Raw genomic sequence first — 25,411 nt, 5'->3', positions numbered from 1 at the left:
GAGCAGCAGATGCTAGGTCACGGTTGAAAAACCCCATAAAGCTTCACTGATCATTTTCCATCATATAGTTCTGCACACCAGGTGTGTACATCACTGTTACATAACCAAAGGAAGTGAAGCCTGTCTCAGCTTTCTGCCTTGGGAGAAGCAGGGTCGAATCAAATGGACTGAATCAGTGTTCAGAGGAATGTTCCTTCATGAAGGACAGTATCTGGTATCCATTTGTAGTCACAGCAGGATCTCGGTAGGAGAATACCAGATGATAAATTCTGCAGAAGCGACTGCTTTATGAGGTAGATTTAGTGCATGATTCAGTGCTAGAGTTCTCTGGATTATTTAATGGGGTTAGTCAGGTGTATAATTTTAATCTGCTTTAATTTCATTTAAACTGACTGAATCATAGAGTGGTAGCAACATCCCGCTCATTAGCTAAAGGCTCAGGTTGGCCGATGCACTCAGCTCCAAAGGTGGTGCATATGAGTTTACATAATACAACATATTCCCACGTAAAATTGTGTGTCCCTCTCATGTGTAGAAATTGAAAATCTACCTTTAATCGTTCCAGTCAGGTGGGGTCGATGAAATGTTTACGCCATCTCTTATAAAACATGTTGACTTTTTGAAAGGAGGATTTTTTTCACCATATTAATTAAGTACATTAGGTCTGTGTTTTTGTAAAGGCTGCTTCAGGTGTTTGCTTGTTTTTTTAAAAAACAACATTTGTCTCAATTTGTTTTAGTCCTGCTTTGTGATAAAGATGTTGTGGAATCCTGCTATAAAAATCATTTTCTCTGGGTTTTTTTCTCCCCTTCTTCTATTAAGTTTGTTCCGTAAAAACCAGCTACCATGAACAAAGAGTCGAACCATGTCCTGGTCTTGTCTCCTAACAGTCTGTCTCCCAGCTACATCGACCTGACAGAGTGTCCGTACATGTGGCCTTACTGCTCTCAGCCCATCTACTATGGAGGAATGCCTGCCATCGTCAATGTGACCATCCTCAATGGGATGGGTGTCACAGGCAGAATTGTGGACAAGGTGCACACAATGTGTTTTTCTTTTTGTTGTATTCAGTTTTTACTCTGCAAAGAACACACGCTGTTGTTCTTTCGTCGTCCGTGCGTGCCCTGATGGTCATTCAAATGGATGTCTAGAAATTAGTAAGGGTTCTAACAGTTTCTTTCCCCTGTTCAGCCGATCTGGCAGCCCTACCTCCCTCAGAACGGCGATCACATCGAAGTGGCAGTCTCTTATTCACCAGTGCTGTGGCCGTGGGCCGGGTACCTGGCAGTGTCCATCTCTGTGGCCAAGAAAGCAGCATCCTGGGAAGGGATTGCTCAAGGTCATGTGATGGTCACAGTGGCGTCTCCTGCTGAGAATGATGTGAGTCTTCTTGTGTTATTGTGACACCATTTACACTTCTGGCCATTTTGTTTCATCCACTTGTTTTGAGGCGATGTTGGGCTTGACTGGGTCTGAGCTGACGGGCTGCTGGGAGGTGTCATCCAGACATGGATAGAAGTTTACTGGTTGTCTGAAGAGCGCGATATGTTTTCATTGAACTGCTATTGGACAATTACCTGCTTCTTCATGACAGAACTGACTAGATAACTGAGAACTTCACATTTTTGTATTTGAAGTAGAATTTTATACTCTTTGCTCCATGTAGACCTGAGGGGATTAAAGGCTAAGACATAGTGAATGAAGATGGAGCTTTAATATTCGATGATTCTATAATTAATGGTATTTAAAAAATGCCATCTTTCTCCTCTCTCTGAATCCTTGTGGAACATGTCATCATTTCAATCTGTGAAAAATTACCTGCTTTGTTTCTTTGTATAATGTTTCTCCTCTAACAACAATCATGCAGCTTTATTTTTTTGTCAAATCATAGTTAAGGATTAGCGACTCTGTTTTATCCGGTCACGCTGTGGTTCCTGCAGGGGTAGCCCAGGTTTAGAATCACTGACGTGACGTGTAAATCATCTTATTTACCCTCTTATATTTTGCCCTGCTACAGTCTGAGGTGGGCGGCGAGCTGACCTCCACAGTCAAACTGCCCATCAAGGTGAAGATTGTGGCAACTCCTCCCCGCAGTAAGAGGGTGCTGTGGGACCAGTACCACAACCTGCGCTACCCACCCGGCTATTTCCCCCGAGACAATCTCCGCATGAAAAACGACCCTCTAGACTGGTGTGTGAACGTAACGCAGACATTAACTCAACATCTGCATCAAAACCATGCAAAAACTTTTCATTTTGATATGAAATCCATAAAAAACATCAAAGATGTGTGATATTTCTTTCCAGGAATGGGGACCACATTCACACCAACTTCAGGGACATGTACCAGCACCTGAGGAGTATGGGGTACTTCGTGGAGGTGCTGGGGTCGCCCCTCACCTGCTTCGATGCCAGCCAGTACGGTAAGAATGCAGAAACAGGAGCTGCAGGTTGTTGTTTGTGGTTCAGCAACAGAAAGAAAAGTTTTTTTGTTGTTGTGTTTCTGTAGGAACGTTGTTGATGGTGGACAGCGAGGAGGAATATTTTCCTGAAGAGATCACCAAACTAAGGAGGGATATTGATAATGGCTTGTCTCTCATTGTCTTCAGTGACTGGTACAACACGTCAGTCATGAGGAAGGTCAAGTTTTACGATGAAAACACCAGGTATTCCAAACTCCCTGCTGATTCTTGACATATCATAAAAGATGGGGTTCAATATGAATACAGTAGTTTCTGCTAAATTAAGAGTTGTTATTTTACTGATGAGATGTGTACATGTTCTCTTTTCTTGTCTGACTGAAGTCGTGTTGCTTGTGCTGCCAGTTAAATCTAATGACAACACACAGACAGCATCCTGATTAAGCAGTTAATCGAGTTATTTAGCCTTCAGCTTCATGAATAATTATAAAGCCGTGAATATTTAATGTTCCTGAGAAACACTTGAGATTTGTTGTCGGATGCTTAAAGGGGTCCTATTATGAAAAACACATTTTTTTAGGTCTCTACATATACACAGTGGTCCTCCCTAACCTGACCAACTCCTAAAATCTGGAAAACAAACGCTTCCTGCATCAATAGATATTTGGAATCTTTTGGATTCATGGCTGGACACAATCAAAAATGATCGGATTCATAAATCCCCAAACCTTACATCATCTCTGGGATGATTGATAGAGTAAATTGACCTATCCTGACTCATATTTGATTGTCCACCTGGTTATAGGCGTGGTCTTCCCCGAGGGGGAGTTAGTTCAGGCTACGGTAGCGTTGTGTGGTAATGTCCTGGCTCAGAGGTACACACTGAAAGTTCCTCACGCACTGTTGAAGTCAGCTAGCATTTGACTAACTAGTTAGCTCCGCTTCATTCACTTGTGTGCATGTCCGCTAAAGGTGTATCCTCATCATCATAGCAAACACAGCTTCGTGTATCCACACCGCTCATAAACAAACAGCCTCTGCCTTTATTTGCAGCCTAACAGATATTCAGTCACCAGTCAAGGGTTACATTCAGCTGACATGAAGCCTGCATGTGAAATAATCCAGGCAGAAATCAAAAGGTGAGGGTGAGAGAGAGATGAGATGAGAGAGAGAACATTTTTACCTTATTTACAGTTTCTTATGAGTAAAATGCTATATTGACGTAGGTTAGAGGACGCAGGTAAAGTAGGGATGGCGGCCAACAGTTCAGTATGCAGTACTCATCTGCTATTGTATTACCACTTACCGGTAACTGTTAGCTGCTTTCCGGCGGTAGCGTTGCTGCTCAGTGTTGTTAGCTAGCGATCGCACATTGTCCATGACAATTGTGAGGAAACAGTTTTAATTATCTCGTCAAACATCGGTTGTCGTCTCCACTGATTTTTGTCCCGTTTGCAGACATTGTGTTATTTAAATTCTACGTAATGTTTACTGATGGTCTCAGTAGGATCAACCCATGTGCTTACATAATGAACAACGGAGTCACGTTCGGCTGAAAGCAGCATCATGCTCAGCGCAGAGAAATCAACAGTTATCAACGTGAGAGACAAACAAGAGAAAAATAAGGGCGAAATACGTAGTAAAAAACTTACTGAAAGAAAACTTTAAGACTGACGACCGTTCCGACACTGAATCAAAACAAAATGAACGCGTGGGGGGAGGAAGTTGTTGATAGAGGAGGCTTAGAGGGGGGAGGTGGGTGGAGATAGGGACCTCCAAGCCACGCCCCATTAAAACCAAGCTTGTTGGGGCGGAAGTGATTCAGTGAAAGATACTGAGGACCACGGATCACTTTGGGGTAAGACATTTCAAATACAGTGTAGACATCTGGCAGTTGAATGGCATGAATTTTAAAAAATCACAATATGGGACCTTTAAATCAAAGCTAACATGACAGAAAACGCTTTTACAAGACGATGAAATTTGGTTCTGTCATTAATATAGACAGAAAAATTGAATGAATGAACTTGATTGGATAGCCATGAAGCGTTCAAAGAAAATAAACTTTATTTCCAACTTTTCTGACAATTGATTATCTATTTTAAGAAGAAGTAATCAGGATTGGCATCATTTGTTGACCATTTATGATCCTCCTGAAAAGACTGTTTGACAAGAGAACTATTTGAAGAAGACACTATGGGCACTTATGGTATCTCACAATCAATTTATCAGTCAGTTTTTAAAAGTAGCATTAGCAGCTCTATTTTGTTAGTGTGCTACACTGGAAAACACTCCATAAAGGCAATTGTAATAAGCTTAAAATGAGAACTGGCATCAACTCTGATTGCGGCAACATTTTTGCTGTAACAAACATCATCCACATCACGATAGATCATTTTTAAGAACTGAAAAATCTTCATCTGATCTAAATCACTAAATTAAAGAGTTGTAAGAACTTGAATGCAGCACTGGTTCTCTTTCCTATAGCTGGAATCTCTGAGCCCATCTTCTAAAATAATCTACCTGCCCTCTTCCTCCATTATGGGACCCTTCAATAATTAAACAGCTCCAGCTTTCACCAGCAGCTTTATTACCCTAGAATATCAAGATAAACTGTGTTGTGCAGTTTATCTTGTTAATCACGGTTGCTGTGCTGCTATTCTCTGCAGTGTCAGACTCTGTTTATGCCTCCTCGCTTGGTAATCGATGTAATACATCACAACTCTGCAGATTCAAAGCTCTTCATGCTCAGCTAAAAATGACTCACGGCTTCTTGCTGCTTTATTCATATCCCTCTCAAGTTGTCACAGGAAGTCTCCAGGATTAAAATTCTTAAATACAGCTAAATTTAGGCTTCGTGGCTTCAAAATGTTGGGCTGAGTAATTCAGTTTCAAACAAGCAGCGATGATTCATTTCAGGTTTGTTTATTCAGTGCTGCATTTCCTTGACAAATGAAAACAGAAAGCAGAATTATTCTTCACTCTATGAATATATTTGTGTTGCTCTTTATTGTTCTCCTATAAAAATATAGATATGCAGTATATATATTTTAAATTACAAATCCGGCCAATAACCTGGAGGCATGTTTATCCAAGTAGAGTTGATAGTTTGTTTCTGTGAAAATGTGGCTCCTTACTTCCCTGAAGACATTTTGGGATCTTAATTCTGCCGAGGAAGAATCAGACAATATTGGATTGTTTTTTATTTAAACTTTTAGGCCTTTTTCCCTAAAAAGGTGAATTTCTTAATGTAACCTGCAGGCAGTGGTGGATGCCAGACACAGGGGGCGCTAACGTTCCAGCACTGAACGACCTGATCTCAGTGTGGGGGATGGCTTTCAGTGATGGGCTCTATGAAGGAGACTTCACCTTAGCAGATCATGACAGTAAGACACACACGCCTCCGTTTGAATGGACCGTCCCTCTGATCCTGTTTAGATTAGACGACAGAGATGAGTGTTTCTCTCTTTCAGTGTACTACGCTTCAGGCTGCAGCATCGCCCGCTTCCCAGAGGATGGAATAGTGATTGCCAAGAATCTGAAGGACCAAGGTACCAGCACTCCTCTCGAAGTATTGAACCCAGCTTTTTATAGCGCCGAGGTGGTCAGCAGCCTCAGACAACTTGAACGTCTGTTTGTTGTCTTTATAGGGCTAGAAGTGTTAAAGCAAGAGACGGCGGTCGTGGAGGGGGTCCCCATCCTTGGGTTATACCAAACACCATCTGATGGGGGAGGTCGCATTGCCCTGTATGGTGATTCTAACTGCATAGATGACAGCCACAGACAGAAAGGTGACGTCTCTTCATGTATTGTCATTGAAAAAAAAAGATTTAACAGCCAATTTTTTACCCAGTTGGAGTTTGTTTTTTTTTAAAATTGTTTGTGAATCCTCGTGTAGGACACAAATTTTGCGCCATATCCTCCTTTTGATTCATTACAGATCACTAGCAGTAATAGTCGTCCTGTACCTGCCCAAACTAAAATAAATAACATGGGTTTTGAGGAATTTTGAACCGACAACTGTACTATGGTACTGAACTGATGGCAGAACTTCACCAGGCGTCTGCACGTGGGACACTTCAGCCATAAGAAACCGTTGTCGTTTCAAAAATGTGTGTTAAGAATTGTGTGACTATTTCTCAAATTGTATGTAACTGAAAATGCAAAAACTAATCTCAGATTGTGGACAAAGGTTTGTAAATTTGGAGACGAATCTTTAATTGCTTGCAATTACAGGTTAATTACAGGTTCATGTATGCGTTCACACATCTCAGTATGCATTCAAAGATTATTTTACACATGAATGGTGAGATGGTCAAACAGCTCTCTGCACTTATTTACAAATACAGTGCGCCCAAGTGAATTTGCGTATCAAAACTCTCAACTTCACCTCATTGCAGATTTTTGGTAGGCAGTCACATGATACCGTACGTGCATTCTATTGGCCGACGGCATCTGGAAGTGCGCTATGCTTCATGAGCCTAGGACTTCCGTGAGACACAAAAGTGCTTTAATCAGCCGTTAAGAGTGTGGGAAAAGGTAATACAGATAGAAGGTGGTTTAATATCAGTATGGGGAGGGTCATAAAAGTTTACCGTGAATAATAAGATAAATAGTTTGTCGCTCTATCGCAGAATTCGTGGTTCGTGGCGCATTAACTACGAGTAACGAGGGCGCGCTGTATTCCTTAAATTCTGGTCCCATGAACCCGAACTAAACCCCAATGAAAACCTGTGTTAGCATGACCATCCTCCACATATTTATCATGGAGCCCCAGGCTTAAACTCTGATGGACGAGTGGTCCGCCACCGCACAGGATAACATCATGGAGAGATTGTGTCAGTCCATCATAATTAAATCTTTAAAGAGGAAAAGAAGTCTGTTTTTTCTTTCCAAAAATAACCTTGTGCACCTTTTGAAATCTTTTAAATGAATTTACGTTGAGCTCAACCAATAAGGAAAGCTTTGCTGCATCTGATTCCTCAGACTGTTTCTGGCTGCTGGACGCTCTTCTTCAGTACACGTCCTACAGTATGACCCCTCCGAGCCTCAGCCACTCCCACAGCAGGGTGCCGCCACCCACAGGCCATGAGCTCCCCCTGCCACAGAGACTGGAAGGTGAGAAAGACGATGATACATTAACAGACTGCTGAGTCCGGCTTCTAGATGCTTAATTTTTGCTTTTATCACTGGTATAATTCAGGTATATTTTTTTCATTTTTCCAGGCAATCATCTTTATCGCTACTCCAAAGTTCTAGAGGCTCACCTCGGTGACCCCAAGCCCCGCCCACTGCCAGCCTGCCCCCACCTGTCTTGGGCAAAGCCACAGCCAGTAAATGAGACAGCACCCAGGTATGTCTGATGAAACATTAATGGTGGGGTCACCAATTACAGCTCTCCACATTAAATTCTAGCTGAGATGATGAATCCTTTTCTGTCCTCAGCTCAGACGTTCGCTGTCAGATTGTGGTGCTTTGTTTACCTGAAGTTTCTGCTGATTCACTTTAATGTACCCTAACCCTGCTATAATGTACCCTAACTCCACTCTACTGTACCCTAACCCCACTAATGTACTTTAACCCCACTAATGTACCCTAACCCTGCTCTAATGTACCTTAACTCCAATCTACCCTAAACCCACTAATGTACCCTAACCCCACTCTAATGTACCCTAACTCTGCTCTAATATATCTTTTGTGACGTTTTCTTCAATTTCACCTTCCAGTTATTTCAACACACAAACTAACAGTTCTACAGGTTTTTCTCACACGTTGTTCCGTCTCTTTTCTCCTTTTGTGTTCTCAGTAACCTTTGGAAGCACCAGAAGCTTCTCTCCGTGGATCTGGACAAAGTGGCTCTACCTAACGTGAGGGCTTACCGGCCCCAGGTCAGACCTCTGTCTCCTGGGGAGAGTGGGGCCTGGGACATCCCTGGAGGTAGATTTAAATATTTACTTTGACCTGACTATTAGATCTGAATTTCTCTGTATTTTGATGTTTTCACTCAGCCATAGACAACATTTTCTTAAAAAGTCGACAGAATCTTAAGACCTGGAAGGACGATTTTTCTTTCTGTATACATTATTAATTATCCAAGTGACAAACATAAATGTGATGAATGTGTATATCCTTCCCTGTAGCCTAAAATTAGATAACAAGTTAATTTTTATTCATTAAATTGGTCATTTTTACTGTAACTCAGATTTATAGTTGTCCTCTGTGTAAACCAGAAAACTCCAGGACAATTTGCGGTGTGTGAGTCTTGTTCGGTGTAGACTATGGTACTAGTATTACTAGCATTATGATTTATGTTCTAATGTAGAGGCAGTGATCGTATTATTGTTAAGGCGAGACACAGAATGAGGTTTTCTTTATTACCCCCATCAGGGATAATGCCCGGCCGCTACAACCAAGAAGTGGGCCAGACCATCCCCGTGTTTGCCTTCCTGGGAGCGATGGTGGTCCTGTCCTTTTTTGTGGTCCAGCTCACAAAGGCGAAGAGCAAGCCCAAACGCAGGAAACCCCGAGTCAAACGGCCCACATACCTCCAGCAGCAACAGACGACGACAACTGGGAAAACCCCCGCAGTTTGACCGGAACTGAAGTCACCTCCAGAAGTGACACGCTGTTAAAAGGACAACTTGTGTTGCGCAGCATCACTGGAGTTGGAAAACATGGAGCGGGATTGAGCATCAGGGGAACAAACATCCAAATGGTCATAAACTGAAACAGACATGAACACACTTTGGATGTGTCTTGGATGCCAAAACATTTTTCGTCCACTCGTCCGTTCATGGCTTTCTTCCGGTTTTTGGACTAAAGAAAGGTGTTAATGTTAAAGACAACAACAACACCCGACCCTGAAAACAACTACTTGACACGCATGTTGTCCACGTTCCCTTTTCTTTGGCCAAACTGTTACTTATGAATGAATTGTGTGACTTTTATATTTATTGAATTTGCTCATGCCCCAACACATTCTTCATACACACTGATAATCAATACACAGTATTCGTTTTAAGAATAAAACACAGAGTGAACCCCACACACCTTCAATCATGTAGACATTTCCAAGCTGAGGACCATTTCTTTGTTACCACCATGTTTTGTACTATGTCTTGTCTGTTTCTGTTTAAAATCTGTCTTTTCATTGCTTTTATATTTTCTATAATGAATGAACTGACCATCTCCTCCTTCATGACGTTCGACAGACTTCTTCAATTATATCTTCAATTAAAAAGCATTATCAAAGTGATCTGCTTGGTTTTTGTCACCTGGTTATCCCATTGTATGTTTATTTGCAGTATTTCATGAAAACTATTGGACACACAACCTGGTGGAAGAAAGAGTACAAACCAGGACACATTCCTTTCAGCAGATCCACATCGTCTTGTCGTGTGATTCCCTGATAAATTGTGTTCTCCTCTCCAAAGCTGTTTAAATCAATCCGCTGGACTTAAAGAAAGTCCACTTTAAGAAAGTCCAGTGGATTGATTTAAACAGCTTTGGATAACCATGACCTGGATAACTGAGAACATACACAGATAATTAAATTGAGGATGCTTTTGAATCCATTTCTAGTCTTTCTCAGATGTAATGTTTGTACATTCCTAGCAACATCTCAAGCAGGGGTAGCCAATTAGCAGACCGTGGGTCAAATGTGGACTGCGAGAGGCTTAGACCCAGACTGACGGATTCTAACCAGAACTGTCTGGATCCTGTGACTTCTGGGTCTTTATATTAAGGCTGCTATAATAGCTAACGTGTCTTTCTATAGGCATACAGTATGAACAGAGGTACACAACATTCATGAAGGACTGCATAGTTAGCAGGGAAACAGCCTCCTGACATGAATGGAGAGAAGACATTTGTTCCTCCAGTATCAAGCTCAAATTGGCCCTTCTTCCCAATTTGCAAGGACTGTTGCAATTGTCCAAGTTGTGAAAAGGTATTAAACATGAAGCTGCACGGGGACACATTGTTATAAACATGGCTGCAGACATGTTTATTTTCCATGAGCTGTAGTAAGCTCATGAAAAAATAAGAAAGCTCTAATCTCAGTGTGAGCGATTTAGGCTGATTGCCTTTGATTCCCTGACAGCACGCAAGGATATTAGCAAAGCATATAAATCTGTGTACATGTGGACGTAGTGAACTCGCATATACTGTAGATGTTGAGTCTGGGACATTAGATTGAAAGAATATTGAACTTCCCTCTTCCCAGAAGACGAGATGTGGTACACATGACAGCTAGATGCGGAGTGCAAATAAATAAATAAAAATAATACAATAATAGGACTAAAAATGCACAACTGAAGAATTATAAGGTTTGCAGCTTGAGAGGAAAATGTGTAGAAACATTGAAATAACATCACAAAGAATGGCCTCAACTGTAAATCATGATCTACAAACAACTCTTATTTGGTAGCTGTTATTCTGTTGGACATTTTCCTACTCCCAGGAGGGCTGTTTTCTATTAACTGATCAACCTGGGGTGGGGAGATGTCCCCTCTCCTTGAAACAAACTACTGCCATAACTTTGACAACTCAAGCCTTGGATATCAGCTCTTTCTTTTCAGTACCTGCATCAGCAGCAGGAGCAGTCTGTTAGTAGAACTGAAACTTAATGCTATTCAATGAACATTTACACATGTGGGCTTGAGTCTGCGCTTCCATTTTTAAATGATTGTTGATCTCAGTTCAACCTAGAAAAGATTTTATTACATCTTTTTCATAGCATGTATGAAAAAGATGTCGTCCATCATGGACCACCTCTTTAATGTATTTAATAAGAAGCAGCTCAACCATATGACTGCCTCATGCGTTCACTTTTTGTTCCTCAGGTGATATTCCTCGGGTAAATTTCCTCATTCCTACCTTATCATTCATTGATATTCTTGAAGGTGAGACAATCAGTAATCATCTCATCTTCAGCTGCTTATCGGAAACTGCAGATTTCACAATCTTGGAAAGTCTTTTTGTCTTCAAGCTGTTTAGCCTTTTCTACTCTTTGATGCTGTAATTCATCAACTTCCATGACTTTTATAAATGTATTGTAAATATTTTTTCTTTATTTCACAGTCTAAAAGACTATGAATAAATTAAACAGTTAAAATTGGAATAAGTTGTTGTTGTGTTTTTCCTACAGTTTTAATCTTGATGCTTGTTTCTGCACTGCTTGAGTCAGAAAAATGTCCTGGAAGCGGTTTTTGAACTGCAGTCACCACAAGTTTTTAATTGGCTGAACATAACTGGAGGTTAAACTCACCTTTAGACAGTTCTTCATTATTCTTCATTTAGCATAGATGAAATGTATTTGTTTCTACAACGGGCTTTTGAAACAGCTTAATTTAAAGTGTTTCTGTGGAGAAATTATACAGCGAATGGATTAACTCCATCTCACTTGCAGCTTTAGTGTTGTTTGTGGGCTGAATTCAGTGATGCACGTTGATTTCATCAGAGGTGATGTGCGTCGGTGCGCTTGGGGGTTTGAGCTTTGCCTCCTTATCCGAGCCTAATAGGCCAGATCAGCCTGTGAATCTGTCACCGTCCTCTTGGATGACGCCCTAATCTCCCTTGGAACCTTGGGAAACTGGGAAATGACCCCAGAGCCAGCTAGCTGTGCTAACAAGATTTGGGAAAGCTGGTGGTGAGTGGGGGTCACATGCCCTCGATCCCACCACAGTTCCCAGATGCAAGGATTTCCTGTTGGGCCAATCAGGTCGTATTCTCACATCCTAGACAGGCAGTTGAAAGAAACGCCGTGGCGACGCTGAGCTGAAACCCCTTCCCCCAAATCATCGGTTCTGCACTCGTCATGTATCCCACCAGCCCGTACCTCTCCCCATCCACTGTCTGAGTGATCTTCAGATGTCTACAGTCCTGCTTCCCCTCACATCACGCCTATTTACACACACTCCTTTCCTGCCTTTGCACCCTCAGAGCCAAGAGTTAACTATGTTGGACAGCGGCAAACTTTTTGAGCCATGATTTAAGTTCACAAGACTCAAGTCATGAACCAGTTGACTTTAGGCTTAAGTCAACATTGACTCTAACGTGAATGACTCATGGCTTGATGTCCTGTCCAACTCCAAAGATCAAAACTTCTAAAATTGTAAGTGTGCTTAAATCAAATAGCTTTCTGATTGGTCGCCATTTACGTCGCATAGAACAGAAGTACAGACAATATATGGACTTTTGTCAAAAAAAAAAAAAAAAAATTCAAAATCAAAGTCAGCTTTAATGTCAAGTGTACCATATATGTACGACATACAGCACAGATGACATTACAGTCCTCTCTGATCCACGGTAAACAGGCAGTACAACAGGCAGCACAACAGGTAGTAAAACAGATTCAAAGGTTTTCCCAGATATTACACAAACTTGTACCTTTAATTATTCCTGCAGTCTCAAAGTGATGCAACCCTTCATGACAGATGTCTCTTTTGCTGCTGTGATCCACTGTGAACATGACTCCTGTCAAGACACCAGCTTCTAGGAGTGTTCCTGTGGAACTTCAGCTCATTTTACACGGTGAAAGTTCTGTGTTCTTTAGGATTCAAGTCAAGTGACAATGAGACCACTCTGGAATGTTCCAGGGCTTCATCTGAAGCCACATCTCAGTGGACATCTTCAGGAACGTCAGGGCTGCTGGCAGGACATTCCATCCTCTCCACTTCCAAATTGTGGAGGTAGTCTCTGATACACCTCACTCTGTGGGGGCGAGCTTTGTCATCTTGGAGGATGGGGTTTGGTCACAGACTGTGGAGATATGGAATTACCCCTGGTTGCAGAATCTCACCTTGATATAGTATATATCTGCATTGAGATAACCTCGAATGACGATATGCCTTGTTTTTCCAGTGAGGGAGATACCACTCCACACCATCACACCGCCTCCACCTGAAGATTCACCTTCACCTCTGTCGGTGAAGCAATCCCAATAGCGTTCTCCACACTTTGACCCTAAGATCCACTTGCTGCAGACAGATTCTGAGTCATGATTGAATTTAACATTCCTCCACATGCTCAGGTTCCAGTGCTGGTGTTATCGACACAAGCACAGACACATCTGGTGGTGAAGGGCGGCCATGGCAGGCCTCCTGGCGGCCCTATGAGAATAAACATTCCTTTGTGCAGTCTGTTCCGGATCGTCTGGGCAGAGATTCGTCGTCATATCGTTCTACAGACCTTGACTGCAAATCTGCAAAATACCCACAATGCTTAAGTGCTGACAGGGCGAGGATACGGTATTCTTGGTGTGTTGTCTTCCTGGGATGCGCACTTTGAGGTCTGTCTCAGTCCTCCCCTCTTATATGGAACTCGGTCTTTAGTTTGGTAATGGAACTAGGGCTCACTCCAAACAATACCTCAACTTGGTTTTGAGGAACACCATCTTGAAGTTACCCTACCACACGGCCTGTACCTAGATCAGTCAAACATGGCATACTGAGTTTTGGAGAAAGACACCTACTGATCACTGTAGCACCGCCCATTTTCAGAGGTGCTGCCAATCAGGCGCCTGATTGGCAGGTGAAGTCGTGAGCGTTGATGCGCGAATGCAAGAGGTCGCACTGTGCAGGCTGTCCAACGATATAACGTTTTCCACAACACAAACCACAATTTTCCTTACTTTTTTGTTAAATCTTTTTGTCTATCTATTGATCTATCGATCGATCGATCTAACTAACATCTATATGCGTTCTTTTAAGTTCTTGTAAAGCCATCACATTATCGAAATATGACACTTGGATGATAAATGCACTTAATTTTATTAACATTTAAGTTTGAATTTAAATCAGTTCTCGACTCTCACCCCATGGTTGTCCCAGGAGGGAGTCTTACATTTTCCGACCGGTCCTTAAAGGCAGCATCAGACCCTCCCCTCCCCTCCCCTGCCCCCCTCCCCTCCCCTGCCCCCTCCCTCGGTTAGACTCACCTTGCCCTGACAGCAGCCCCACCCTCTCAGCAGAGCCGGGGCGCGCCGTGACCGTGGAGCCGCTAGAAGTCGTCCGGCGCTGGTGTGGGTGTGTCAGAGCGTCGCGCCGGCTGCAGCATGGAGGAGCTGGCCCGAGAGAGCATCACCCTGCTGGCCTCAGCCTCGGCCAAGCCCCCGCTGTGTGTGACCGCGGGGCCTCGGCTCGGCTCCATGGGGGCCATCTTCATCATGCTGAAATCCGCCCTGGGCGCAGGGCTCCTCAACTTCCCGTGGGCCTTCGAGAGAGCCGGAGGCATCCGCAGTGCAGTCACCGTGGAGCTGGTGGGCATTTCATTATCGATCAGGATAAACGCTGTCAGGGTCATTTAACCAGCCTGGGGGTAACTGTTTGCATCTGTTGGTTTAGAACTTTGAGATCAGGTCAAGAAGCTCCACCTGGAACACACCTGACCTCAGAACCTCCAGGTTCTTATCGTCTGCTCATCTCTTTGGCCTTGAAAAGGGACCTCAATCTTTACTTTTAATCAAAGGATTTTGGTAGATTTATGAAATCTTGTGAGTCCTTCATCAGCATCAGAACCTGATCCTGAGTCTGTCCACTGCTGTAGACACAACAAGGCATGAATGTGTTTGAATGTAAACTTCTACACATAGATTCATTTGAATTTACTTCAATTCCAGTGTTGGTGTGACCATGAACTGATGAATTAGATGGAAAAAAAAAGGAAAGTTCTTGTCTGCAAGTCATCTCATTCAATTTAAGTATTTAACTCAAAGCTGCACGTTGTGATTTTTTTGTTCAGTACAGCTCTATGATTGTCGTCCTGTGTTTGTACGGAGAATGGACAAACAGCTGCACTAGAGAGAGAATTTTGCAATGTTTTAAATTTCATCAGGGTAGGGGGCGATGATGGGGGGTGGAAGTTCTGTCGGTTGTGACAGCAAGCTGCTGACAGACTGGATCTTTAAACGGGCCTCAGAGGTCAGATTATAATCCTTTATTTCTGTGTTACCTGAATTATTTAGGCTCAATTTGTTTTTCTCAGTTAATCCCTGAGGCTTTGAGTGACGTGCTGATCAGCGGTGTGTCGTGTCCATTCTAAGCTGCATTCACACTTGGGATTGTTTTTACTCTCAAAGCTTCAGGTTATCGAGTTAAGCTTTTAAAATGTCTTCTTTTCTTTTCTTTTTTTTTGTGACCACACTAAAATCCTGAATTAGAATTTTTCATCAGATTAAATTAGTTGGTTTTACATTACTAAATCTTCTTCCTTTTAAAGGTTGAAACTCAATTTCACCAGTATAATCACTTGTTAATATGCTTCTGAACAGATGTAGTCGCTCTTCCATCGTCCTCATCCCTGTATGATCAGCAGCTCTTTATATATTTAATCATTGTTAGAGGCCGTAATGGACAAACGAGCTCATCACACTGAGAGCTCTCTACTCCGGTACTCTACTCCAATGGTTTCTAAATGAGGTGAATATCTTTTCCTTCCTTCCCAGTCAAACCATTTCTCCCCACTACTCTGCTCGGATGCCTGATGTAGCTTTTGAGTCTGACCGGATCAAGAACTTTTGAACTTGTTGTGAGTTTTCTTGTCACCTCTTCCAAACTCTTCCTGTTGTCTTTTTCCACGTCGGGGTGACTCATCCAGCTTTGACCTTCCAGACGTCCAGCGGGGATCCATAACCTCTTATCCCCAGCGCTCGTCTATTGTCGCTATTTTGTCTGACAGCTGGTTTCCTTATTGATATTGAAGACTCACTTTATCTTCATCGCCTCATTATGGCTTAGCTACTCCTTATCAGCATATTAGCCAATAGGACGCTGACATCAATCCTGATACGGACCGGGGATGGAGGGGCGACCTCCTGGGCTGTGAAGGTAATCGTTCAGCCATCACATACAAATTAGTTTGAATGGATGTAGATGGATTTTCCAATAGCTCTTGTCCTTCTAAGTTTGTTGTCATCCTTTCGTTAAAAAGGCTTGTCTGCTGCTTCACATCCTGAAAATGACACTTGTAAAATTTAAATAGGAAAATAAAAATAAAAACCCGTGAAGACTACCCTATTGCTATTTGGTCTGTACAGGAGTTTAACAAACAAACAACACACCGAAAATTAGTGGAAGATTTTGTGTGATCCCTAATCTTTTTTTTACCCACTTTGATTAATGTGTCCAGATGGGGAAAATGTCAAAATCCATCTCTAAGAAGAAGATAACTGCTATGGATCTGATAGGGATCCGTGACTGAAACTTTTCCAAATATTTTGTGAAAAATTCACCACTTTTCTCTACTGGAAATGTTGATAGGTTTGGATTCTGGAGGAAATTAGGTTATTAAAATTTAATCTAATCTTATGCAGTGTGTTAGTGTGTATTGTCCCTGAAAAATGAACAAATAAACATTCATCTAATCTCATCCAATCTGCCAGGATGAAGCACTTCTGTGTAGCATTGAAGAATGTGAATCTTGGCACCATCTGGTGGAGAGAATTATCATTTGGAAAAAGTGGAATTTTATTGTGAAAATTATTCCAGACACTTGATGTTAAACAACACTTTATTCTACAAGCGTGTAGTGAAAAAAACAGAGGATGAATGTGAGATGAAGCATTATATATGTACCCATACCAAGTCTAGTGTCACAACACAAAGGGTGTCAACATTTGGTAGGATGTCTAATTGAAATGAGATTTTAAAAATGTTCTGATATTAGTTTATTGTTGGTGTTGATATAAATTTGTCATAGCTTTCATCTGGGTATAAAATCTGAAGTCTAATCTCCTTCGTTCGTCTGTTCAGATCTCCCTTGTGTTCCTGGTCAGCGGTCTGATCATCCTGGGCTACGCGACGTCCATCAGTGGTCAGTGCACGTACCAGGCGGTGGTGAAGGAGGTGTGTGGGCCCTCCATCGGTCAGCTGTGTGAGATCTGCTTCGTCTTCAACATCTTCATGATCTCTGTGGCCTTTCTGGTCATAGTGGATGACCAACTGGAGAAATGTGAGTTGGAGACATTTTTACTTGCTTTCATGAATCCATGGACCACTGAAAAGCTGAATCGTGTGAGCAGCAGGTTTATGTTTTAAATGTTAGCGCCCATTCCCCCGTCCACACCTCTGCAGCACACGGCGCTGTTTGCCTGTTGTTATTGTTGATATGGTTGAGTGTTGTTTCTGGTCCCTCCAGTAAACCTGTGTTTCTTGTTAACTCCTCCAGTATGTGGCTCCCTGTATGAGGTGTTAACTGGTTTGCCAGTGACGGAGATGCCGCACCGCTTCTACACAGACCAGCGTTTTCCTCTGGTGCTGCTCTGCTTCCTGCTCATCCTGCCGCTGTGCATCCCCAAAGAGATCAGCATCCAGAAATACATCAGGTCAGTCTGATGGATCCCTGCTGTCCGCTGCCATCTTTATTCTTGTTTTCAGTAGAATATATTCTTAGTTTGAATTCTATTGTTCCAAAGACAGCTAATGGCCAGCTTTCGCAACTTTTTGTCCTCTGTTGGAAGAAATTTTCACCTAGAAATATAAATGCTGTTCTCCTCTCACCTTCATGCTGATGTCGGTGGACCCGTCTCTGTCTATGAAACTTTTCTGGAGCTACAGATCATCCTATTATCCTCTAACGCCTGGTTTTTCAAAGCAGGTGCAGGAACATCAATTGGTTCTTGAGGGCCTTCTAAAGCTGTCCGTAGCAAAAAGAAGCACAGTTTGTTTTATTTTTGGGTTTTTTTCTTTGCGCAATTTATGAATATTCAGTGATGCTTATATGCACTTTATATGTTAGATCTAAAAACATAATACCCACTGGAACAGCCGTGGACTAAAGGGTCCTTCATGGGGGGACTCGGGACTACGTTCTCCTCAATAACTTGGAGAAGTAAAATAATATTTAAAAAAAGAACAACCGTTCACAAACATGTAATAACTGCGTACAGCTTTTACATTGTGTAAAATCTTCATCGCAGCCTCGAAGCATAAAGTTCTCACCCGAGGTGGTTACACAAGCCTGAATGCAGAGATTTCACATTCTTGTTGCTTTTGCCCAGCGGTGCATGTTCACCCCACAGTAAAGATCTGACTGGTGTATAAATATTAAAATAAATGTATTATCTCTGGGCTCTTGAAGACTTGGATAACAAGGCAGACGCTGGATGGAGTCATTTTATGTTTGTTTACCGCATTCTCCGGGAAGCATGAAAGCTGCAGGGCTGCGTATCGGTGCAGACCCACAAATGTGCTTCGGTTCAACGTTCCCTCATCCCGGGGACGAGCAGATAATGACTGAATTTTAGTTTTTGCTTGAACGGTTCCCGTACATCTGTGTTCAGTTTGTGACCTCAGTGACCTTTATGAGATTTGATGTTTTGGGCGTGTTGAAGTAGAAGAAACGTACTTTATTGATCTGTGTGATAGAACCACATCTTAAATGTTAATGTGTGTTTGTTGAGGTCAGTTTCCATTTAAAAGACTCACATGTCTGAGGGTCCATCTGAATCATTCCTAAACCAATCACATCGTCTCTGTCCTCTCACAGTGTCCTCGGTACTCTGGCTGCGACCTACTTGACCACCGCCATCATCATCAAGTACCACACAACGCCATCTGTTCCGGTTCGCATCACCCCTCTGTACAGCAGCGGGTATGTGTGTGTGTGTGTGTGTGTGTGTGTGTGTGTGTGTTTGACTGTAGGGGTGGATTCAGGACTTCTGTCTGTGCCTTCACTGGTCACAGCGGCTGGTCAAGTGTCAAAGACAAGAGCTGAAGATAAATTGGTGCCATCAGACGTCTGCTGCTGTTGTCCTCCTGGGGGATAAATCTGTTGTCCTGTGAAGAGTTCGATGACGGCATGGATGGATTTAAACCTCAAACTTTTTACACTCTATGGTTGAGTCACTCTGTGATACATTAGTACATTTTTGATGTGCTGGTTGTTGGTTTTGTTTCCATTTGGACAGAAACAACTCAGACTCTTCTGTTTTGAGACTTTATTCAAAGCTGAGCTAAAGGTCTGCAGATTCTACCAACTTTTCACATCATTTTCAGTCACCGAAATGTTCAGATTCACTTTGACTGTTGTTGGTTTAGAAAACTGCAGCTGAAGAAATAGTTTTTTTTAAAAAAAAGCAATCTAAAATGATATCTGTGAGCATTCGATAGTCAAGTTATGTTCTTAACATTAGTAATGGATGCTAGTTTTTTATCCCCCATCATAGAAATAAATGACAGACACGCGTTTGGTTGCATCATCACTGGGTCCGTCTGTTCATAGTCACACTACCAGTAGCTCCAACAGCCTGTCTTCATTTGGTGTTCGATGGAATCTTTTTTTTCCTCCTCACTGTTCATGTTGTGACTGAAGAGAAGTCACCTTTATAAACATTCCAACAACAGAATTCTCTAAGCATAGAAGTCAAAAAGTTTTTTAGCTCCTCCAGCCAGCTCCTCCTATCCTGGAACGTCCTACCCATAATGAGAGAGACCAAAAGCACCAGGATGACTCCCACTGGACCCGTGGGGTGTCCTTCATACATCTACTCATGACTCCTGAAAAATAGTAAGCAAGTGTTGTTTCTGGTGCTGAATAGCAAGCGATCAGTGTTTAATCAGTAGGTTTCCCCACATCTTTACTTCAAGCTTCAGCATTTTAGGAATCACCAGAGCAGGTTCACATTAGCAGGATATATGACCCCAAACCCTTTGAATCCAGACGGCTCAGCTGATCAGACATCTGAGTCGCTGTCCCGTCTGACTCCGTGATCTCACCCTGCTGCTCTTGTCAGCTGTTTTCCTGTGATTGACAGGTGAACGCTACGGCGGGGTGGCTCCAAATGCCGTGGCATTATGAATGATGCCCTCATAATGTTTTATTCCTTCTTGTACTCGAGACATTTGTATTCCTTCTGTCTGTTGCAGGATCAGCTCCTGGTTCTCCATGTTCAGCGTCATCCCGACCATCTGCTTTGGTTTTCAAGTGAGTTTGACCATTTGAAACGCATCCATCACCCTCACCAGAACACCAGAGTGGAGGAGAGTCGTTCCATGGTCAGGACAGCGAAATGCACAATGTGAATCTGAGTGCCGAGAAAGGCTAGGCCCTTAACAAATAAAATATATTAGTGTTAATATTATTATTAGAAGTTACACAAATTTCATAAAGAAATAGGTTTTGTGCTTTCTTTTTGTTCTTTTTTGGTACATGCCCCCTTGAATCTTGTCAAATTACAAAACATCACCCAATCAAAAGCCCTGTAAAGTACTTTGTCCAATCAGGACAGTCATCTAGTTGACTACATCCTTCTGTAAGAGGACATTAAATATAAAAATATACAGGAAAAGCAGATTCTGTATGTTTTTAAGAGCATATTGAAACGAACCTCGTTCATAAAACTTTGATTGTCACTCAATAATAGTTGTGTCTGAGTGAAAACTACGTATGATGGAATGGATTTTACATATGCTTAATATTATCAGTGTATTTTAATATTTTGTATCACATTCACAAAAATTTCATGGAGACAGAATAAAACATGTGAAAGACTTTCAAAATTTAGCTTGAAACGTTTTTCACCATTTTTTTCTGAATACATCTTTGACGTAGGGAAAATTTAACTAACAATCATCTTTCCTCAGTCAAAAACAATCTGTTTTTATTGTCAGTATTTTTTTTTTTTCACAATCTTTTAGTTTTCCAGCGAATTGTTTGCTTTGGTTTTTGGTTTCCACCAATTGTTGGAAATTCCATCCATAATTTCATTTATACTACGGCTGATGGAGTCATGCAGAGTTCTTCCTCGCCTGGACTCTGAGCAGAGTGAAGCTGGTGAGGCTCAGCAGGAGCTCATCTCATTGAGCATTTCATATTTAATAGCAAGATAGGGTCGAGAAAAAGATCATTCTGTCAGTCTGAAGCAGGTTAGACCGATGTGGGAGCTCCAAGTTGCCAAGGTAACCCCTTAGGGATGCTGGCAGGATCTAATAAAAGACGGGTAAACTGGGGGTGGACTGATGCATGTCTTCACACAAATGCATGGAGACATGCTCCCCCCTGGGTGAGTGATTGCACTGCGGAGGGCTGAAAAGAGATGATGAGATCCTGAGAGGAGTGGAGGAGGGGAGAGAAGGAAGTGAAGGCGAAGCACGATTTCAAACCAGGTGATGGCAGCTGGGATCAAGTGGGGACAAGTGTGTGTGTCCCGACCTGTGTGATAGTTTAACCTGACCTGTCGTGCCCCCCGGAGCCCATAGGCTTTGTTTATTTCCTTATCTCAGTATATCACACCGACTGACAGATCGGAGACACTGAGACCTCTGGGTCGTCTTTCTCTTCACTGAGCTCCAAACGGAGTAAAAAACGTCCAAGGTCGGCAGCTAAAGAGGCTCGTCCTGCTTTATCTCTAAGTGGATTCTCCTTCCCTCAAACCAGACAAGAGTTCCTACGACTTTTACGCAGCGTCACAGGTTTTAGGATTCAGGTTTGTTGGACATGAGGCAGAATTAATTAGAATTGATCTTCATCTCTCTGCACTGATTGCACACATTTGGAAATTCTGTTCACCTAATCCATATGTTTTCTTCCAGTGTCACGAGGCGGCCATCGCTATCTACAGCAGCATGGAGAATCAGCGTCTCTCTCACTGGGTCTTCATCTCTGTGGTTTCCATGATAATCTGTCTCATCATCTACTCCCTCACAGGTTTCTCCTTTTCTCCTTGATTTGTTATAGACTTAGCACATTCCAGCGCAGTCGAACCACTGGGGAAATCATCAGAAGGGTGTGAGATCACAGTTAAGGCAGCATCTATATGACTTGTCCACTGTGATCTCCCCTGACGTTTCCTCCACACCCACTCTGATGGAGACATTTGTGATGGTTAAACATCTCAACATCAATGAGCTTCAAGTTGTCCATGCGTCCTCACAATGAAGCCTAATCTGAGCCCCATGTGGTCACGATCAGACGCCCGTCAGCTTCAGCTGCACGTTGAGTTTAGCCATAAGCAGCTGGGGTTTTTTGTTTCTAACATGTTAACGTCAGACAGTGAACATGGTTGACACTGCTTCCTAAATAAAAGCAAATTTTTGACATCGTTTGCATGCTGGCAAGTTGGTGAATGTCCCCCAGCCTCAGAGCAGATAGCACAGCGATAAATCGTGTCCAATACCCATTGCTTGTCCAGAAAATGGTCTATATCATCACAACAGATTTCCTACAAATCAGCTGAAAAGAAAATGTCAGCAGGAAAAGGATTACATGCTATTACATCACACTGTGGTCAAAGCTTTTTGTTTGAGCTCCTTCCTGAAATGATAAATGTCATTGTGATGCTCGGCCTTGATTCTAAGTAGCTTTTAGATACCCTAAGTGTGTTCCTGACAGTGTGTTGCAGAGCTATGTGTTAGTTGTTCAGATCCACTTCATCTCCATTAGGAACTCACTGACATGCTTTGGAGTGAGAATGTAACTTTCTTTTGGCATCAGACCTTCTCCCTATCTGTTGCAGGGGTTTATGGGTACCTGACATTCGGAAGGAACGTGAAGCCGGACGTTTTGATGTCGTACAGCGGTGATGACATAATGATGCTCGTCGCCAGGCTGCTGTTCGGAGTCTCCATCATCACCATCTATCCCATTATCCTTCTGCTTGGCAGGTCAGGACCTCGCTGTCTGTGGTACCCAGTGACGCAATCAGTAATAGTGGCAAAAATACCAATAGTGGTAAAAATTTCTTTGTGTCAAAAATTTATTATGCGCAAGTACACACGATCTATAGTACAATTAGCATATTAGCTTAAAGAAAATACGCAGCTCTAATGCTGAACAAAGGTTAAGATGTGTTAAGGTCAAATTCCCATTGATTGGAACGGAACCCGCCCACACATAAACCTGATTGGTCATTGTGAAAGTGTTCATCAGACCGGAGTGGATCTTAGAGCAGTGGCTGCAGATGGTGGTGAACATTACACAAGCAGGACGTAACGAAGAGATGATGATGTGAGAATGTAAGACATGTGATAAGTATGATGGGACTGTGATGAACTCTGACCTTCCCAGTGCCCAGTCCCTCCAGGTTTCATGTAAATCCAGACAGTGGTGTGTATAATCCTGCAGAAAAATGGATGAACAGCCAACATATAAGATTGTTGGGTAAATGTTACCACAAACGAGATGTTATCTCATTAATGTATTTTATTTTTACATTTAAGTGTTTAAGTTTATTCCATTTTCTGAGAATCTTTGCACGCAGTGGACTTTTAAAATCCGTGACTTGAATTTTAAGACATCCGAATATTTAGAATTAGATTTTAATCCTCCGTTAATCCCTCAAATATTTAAGTGTTCTTTACCCTAAATGACCTGATGGGGACTCAGATTTTAAACTAAATAGAATTAAACTTGCCGCTAGCTTAATCTATACTTCATCTGAGTTTAGATTTTTACTTAAAAGTCTATCTTACTTGTGTTTTTACCCCTAACAAATCGATCAAAACACTTCCATTCTTCCTGATCAGATCGGTGATCCAGGACCCCCTGCTGAGCTGGCGGCGGAGGCGGGTGGGCGAGGCAACATTGGCGTTCGAACGCCGCAGCCGCTACATCCTGACAGTCCTGTGGATCACGCTGACGCTGCTCATCGCAGTGGTTGTCCCGGACATCAGCAAAGTGATCAGCGTCATTGGAGGGATCAGCGCCTTCTTCATTTTCATCTTTCCAGGTAGAGCCGCTTTCGGATCGGGATTCTCTGTCAGGCCACATCCGTTAAAACCCGTCATGTGTTTGAACAGGACTCTGTCTGATGTTCGCCATGCAGTCACAACCGGTGTCCTGGAGAACCAGGTGAGAAAGAGCCAACATTTAAATGTTACCGTGTTGTAAACGGGGATCTTTGTGTCACATAAGGGATCGTTTAAATTATGAGAGTCTTGGGTGTCATTATTCCACTTTATTGTTATTAGTTATTAATAAAGACGAGTTTCTCAAACCATTAATCACATTAAACATATTTAAGAGTGGTGGCTTTTGGTGCATTGAACAATTTAAACATCTTCATCATTCTCATTATGGGTAAATCTCTCAGTGTGGGACAAGGCCTGTATAAATACTCCATAAACACAATGGATGATTCTCCCAGGCAGAATATAATTGTCTGGATGCTAAGCAGTGTTGTCAGTCTCAGAAAGACATTGAATAAGTATAGTTTTATTTTGCTATCAGGAACTTCTTGAGTATAAACTCACTGATTTTGTTTTTCCTAAGGAGTGGTGGGTCAGCCGCTCTAAAGGTGGATGTTTCCATGTGGGAACAGTACAAACACTGTCTGGATTTTTGTTAACCAGGTTGCAGTTTCACATGTTAATCTTTTAAAAAAAAGTAATTTGTGAATTCCTGAGGGTGAGAAAAGATGTAATCGTATTGATTTTTTTTGGTTTTGTGTTTCCTGTACTAAATTTTGTGGGGTTTTTCAAGACGACCTGAGTAAACCCAAATATAAGTTTTGATGGTGGTTAATAGCAGTGCTGACGCCTGTGGTGTGCATTTGTGTGCTCCAGTTGTCTGCATGCGATTCTCCATTTATGCACTTCTCAGATGGACTGTTTAACATTTGCTTCAGCTCTTCTCTGCACCTTATCTTCTCCAGAGTCATCCTCACTGCCTGGGGAGCCGTGACGGTGCTCTGTGGAGCCTTCACCTTCGGCCAGAGCACCACCAGCGCCGTCATGCAGATCCTTGGAAGGTTCTGACCCTCCCCGCTCGCCGATCCAGTCGTTTGTTACGGACACTTCATAGGAACTTTTACTTGTTCCTGTAGCTGAAACAAGGAGCCTCAACCTGGGAGCATGCTGTTATAAACTATTTTGTTTTTTGTTTTTTATTTCCTCACATTCTTGAACACTAGATTTCTTTTACATGGCGCCCCCAGTTTTCAGTTATCAGTATGAGATAAAACCAGCTGGAACATCTTATCAAGATGGAATGTGATTGCAGCAGACCAGGTTATTTCAGTCATTTGTACAGTCTGCGTGATGCCACCAGAATATATAA

General features: G+C 42.3%; 2 protein-coding genes across 2 annotated transcripts in view; both read left to right on the top strand.

Moving 5' to 3' along the window:
* Positions 1 to 9,668, top strand: part of mbtps1 (membrane-bound transcription factor peptidase, site 1) — a 28,383-nt gene extending 18,715 nt beyond the window's left edge. The window contains exons 12-23 of the mRNA XM_068313890.1: positions 891 to 1,035; positions 1,192 to 1,380; positions 2,018 to 2,190; positions 2,307 to 2,422; positions 2,509 to 2,665; positions 5,681 to 5,805; positions 5,893 to 5,970; positions 6,070 to 6,210; positions 7,406 to 7,537; positions 7,646 to 7,772; positions 8,226 to 8,356; positions 8,807 to 9,668. Of these exons, the coding sequence (XP_068169991.1) occupies positions 891 to 1,035; positions 1,192 to 1,380; positions 2,018 to 2,190; positions 2,307 to 2,422; positions 2,509 to 2,665; positions 5,681 to 5,805; positions 5,893 to 5,970; positions 6,070 to 6,210; positions 7,406 to 7,537; positions 7,646 to 7,772; positions 8,226 to 8,356; positions 8,807 to 9,012 (1,720 nt within the window). The 3' untranslated portion in view covers positions 9,013 to 9,668. The remainder of the gene's footprint in view (positions 1 to 890; positions 1,036 to 1,191; positions 1,381 to 2,017; positions 2,191 to 2,306; positions 2,423 to 2,508; positions 2,666 to 5,680; positions 5,806 to 5,892; positions 5,971 to 6,069; positions 6,211 to 7,405; positions 7,538 to 7,645; positions 7,773 to 8,225; positions 8,357 to 8,806) is intronic.
* Positions 9,669 to 14,474: 4,806 nt separating this feature from the next.
* Positions 14,475 to 25,130, top strand: slc38a8a (solute carrier family 38 member 8a). The gene is made up of 10 exons (XM_068313850.1): positions 14,475 to 14,678; positions 17,170 to 17,368; positions 17,585 to 17,741; positions 18,905 to 19,009; positions 20,284 to 20,341; positions 21,949 to 22,063; positions 22,872 to 23,019; positions 23,881 to 24,083; positions 24,154 to 24,205; positions 25,008 to 25,130. The coding sequence occupies exons 1-10, from the start codon at positions 14,475 to 14,477 to the stop codon at positions 25,108 to 25,110; spliced, it is 1,344 nt and encodes a 447-aa protein (XP_068169951.1). The 3' UTR covers positions 25,111 to 25,130.
* Positions 25,131 to 25,411: the final 281 nt, after the last annotated feature.

Source organism: Antennarius striatus, chromosome 4 (assembly GCF_040054535.1).
Source record: "Antennarius striatus isolate MH-2024 chromosome 4, ASM4005453v1, whole genome shotgun sequence".
Classification (NCBI taxonomy): Eukaryota; Metazoa; Chordata; class Actinopteri; order Lophiiformes; family Antennariidae; genus Antennarius; species Antennarius striatus.
This window is presented reverse-complemented; position numbering and strand designations above follow the sequence as displayed.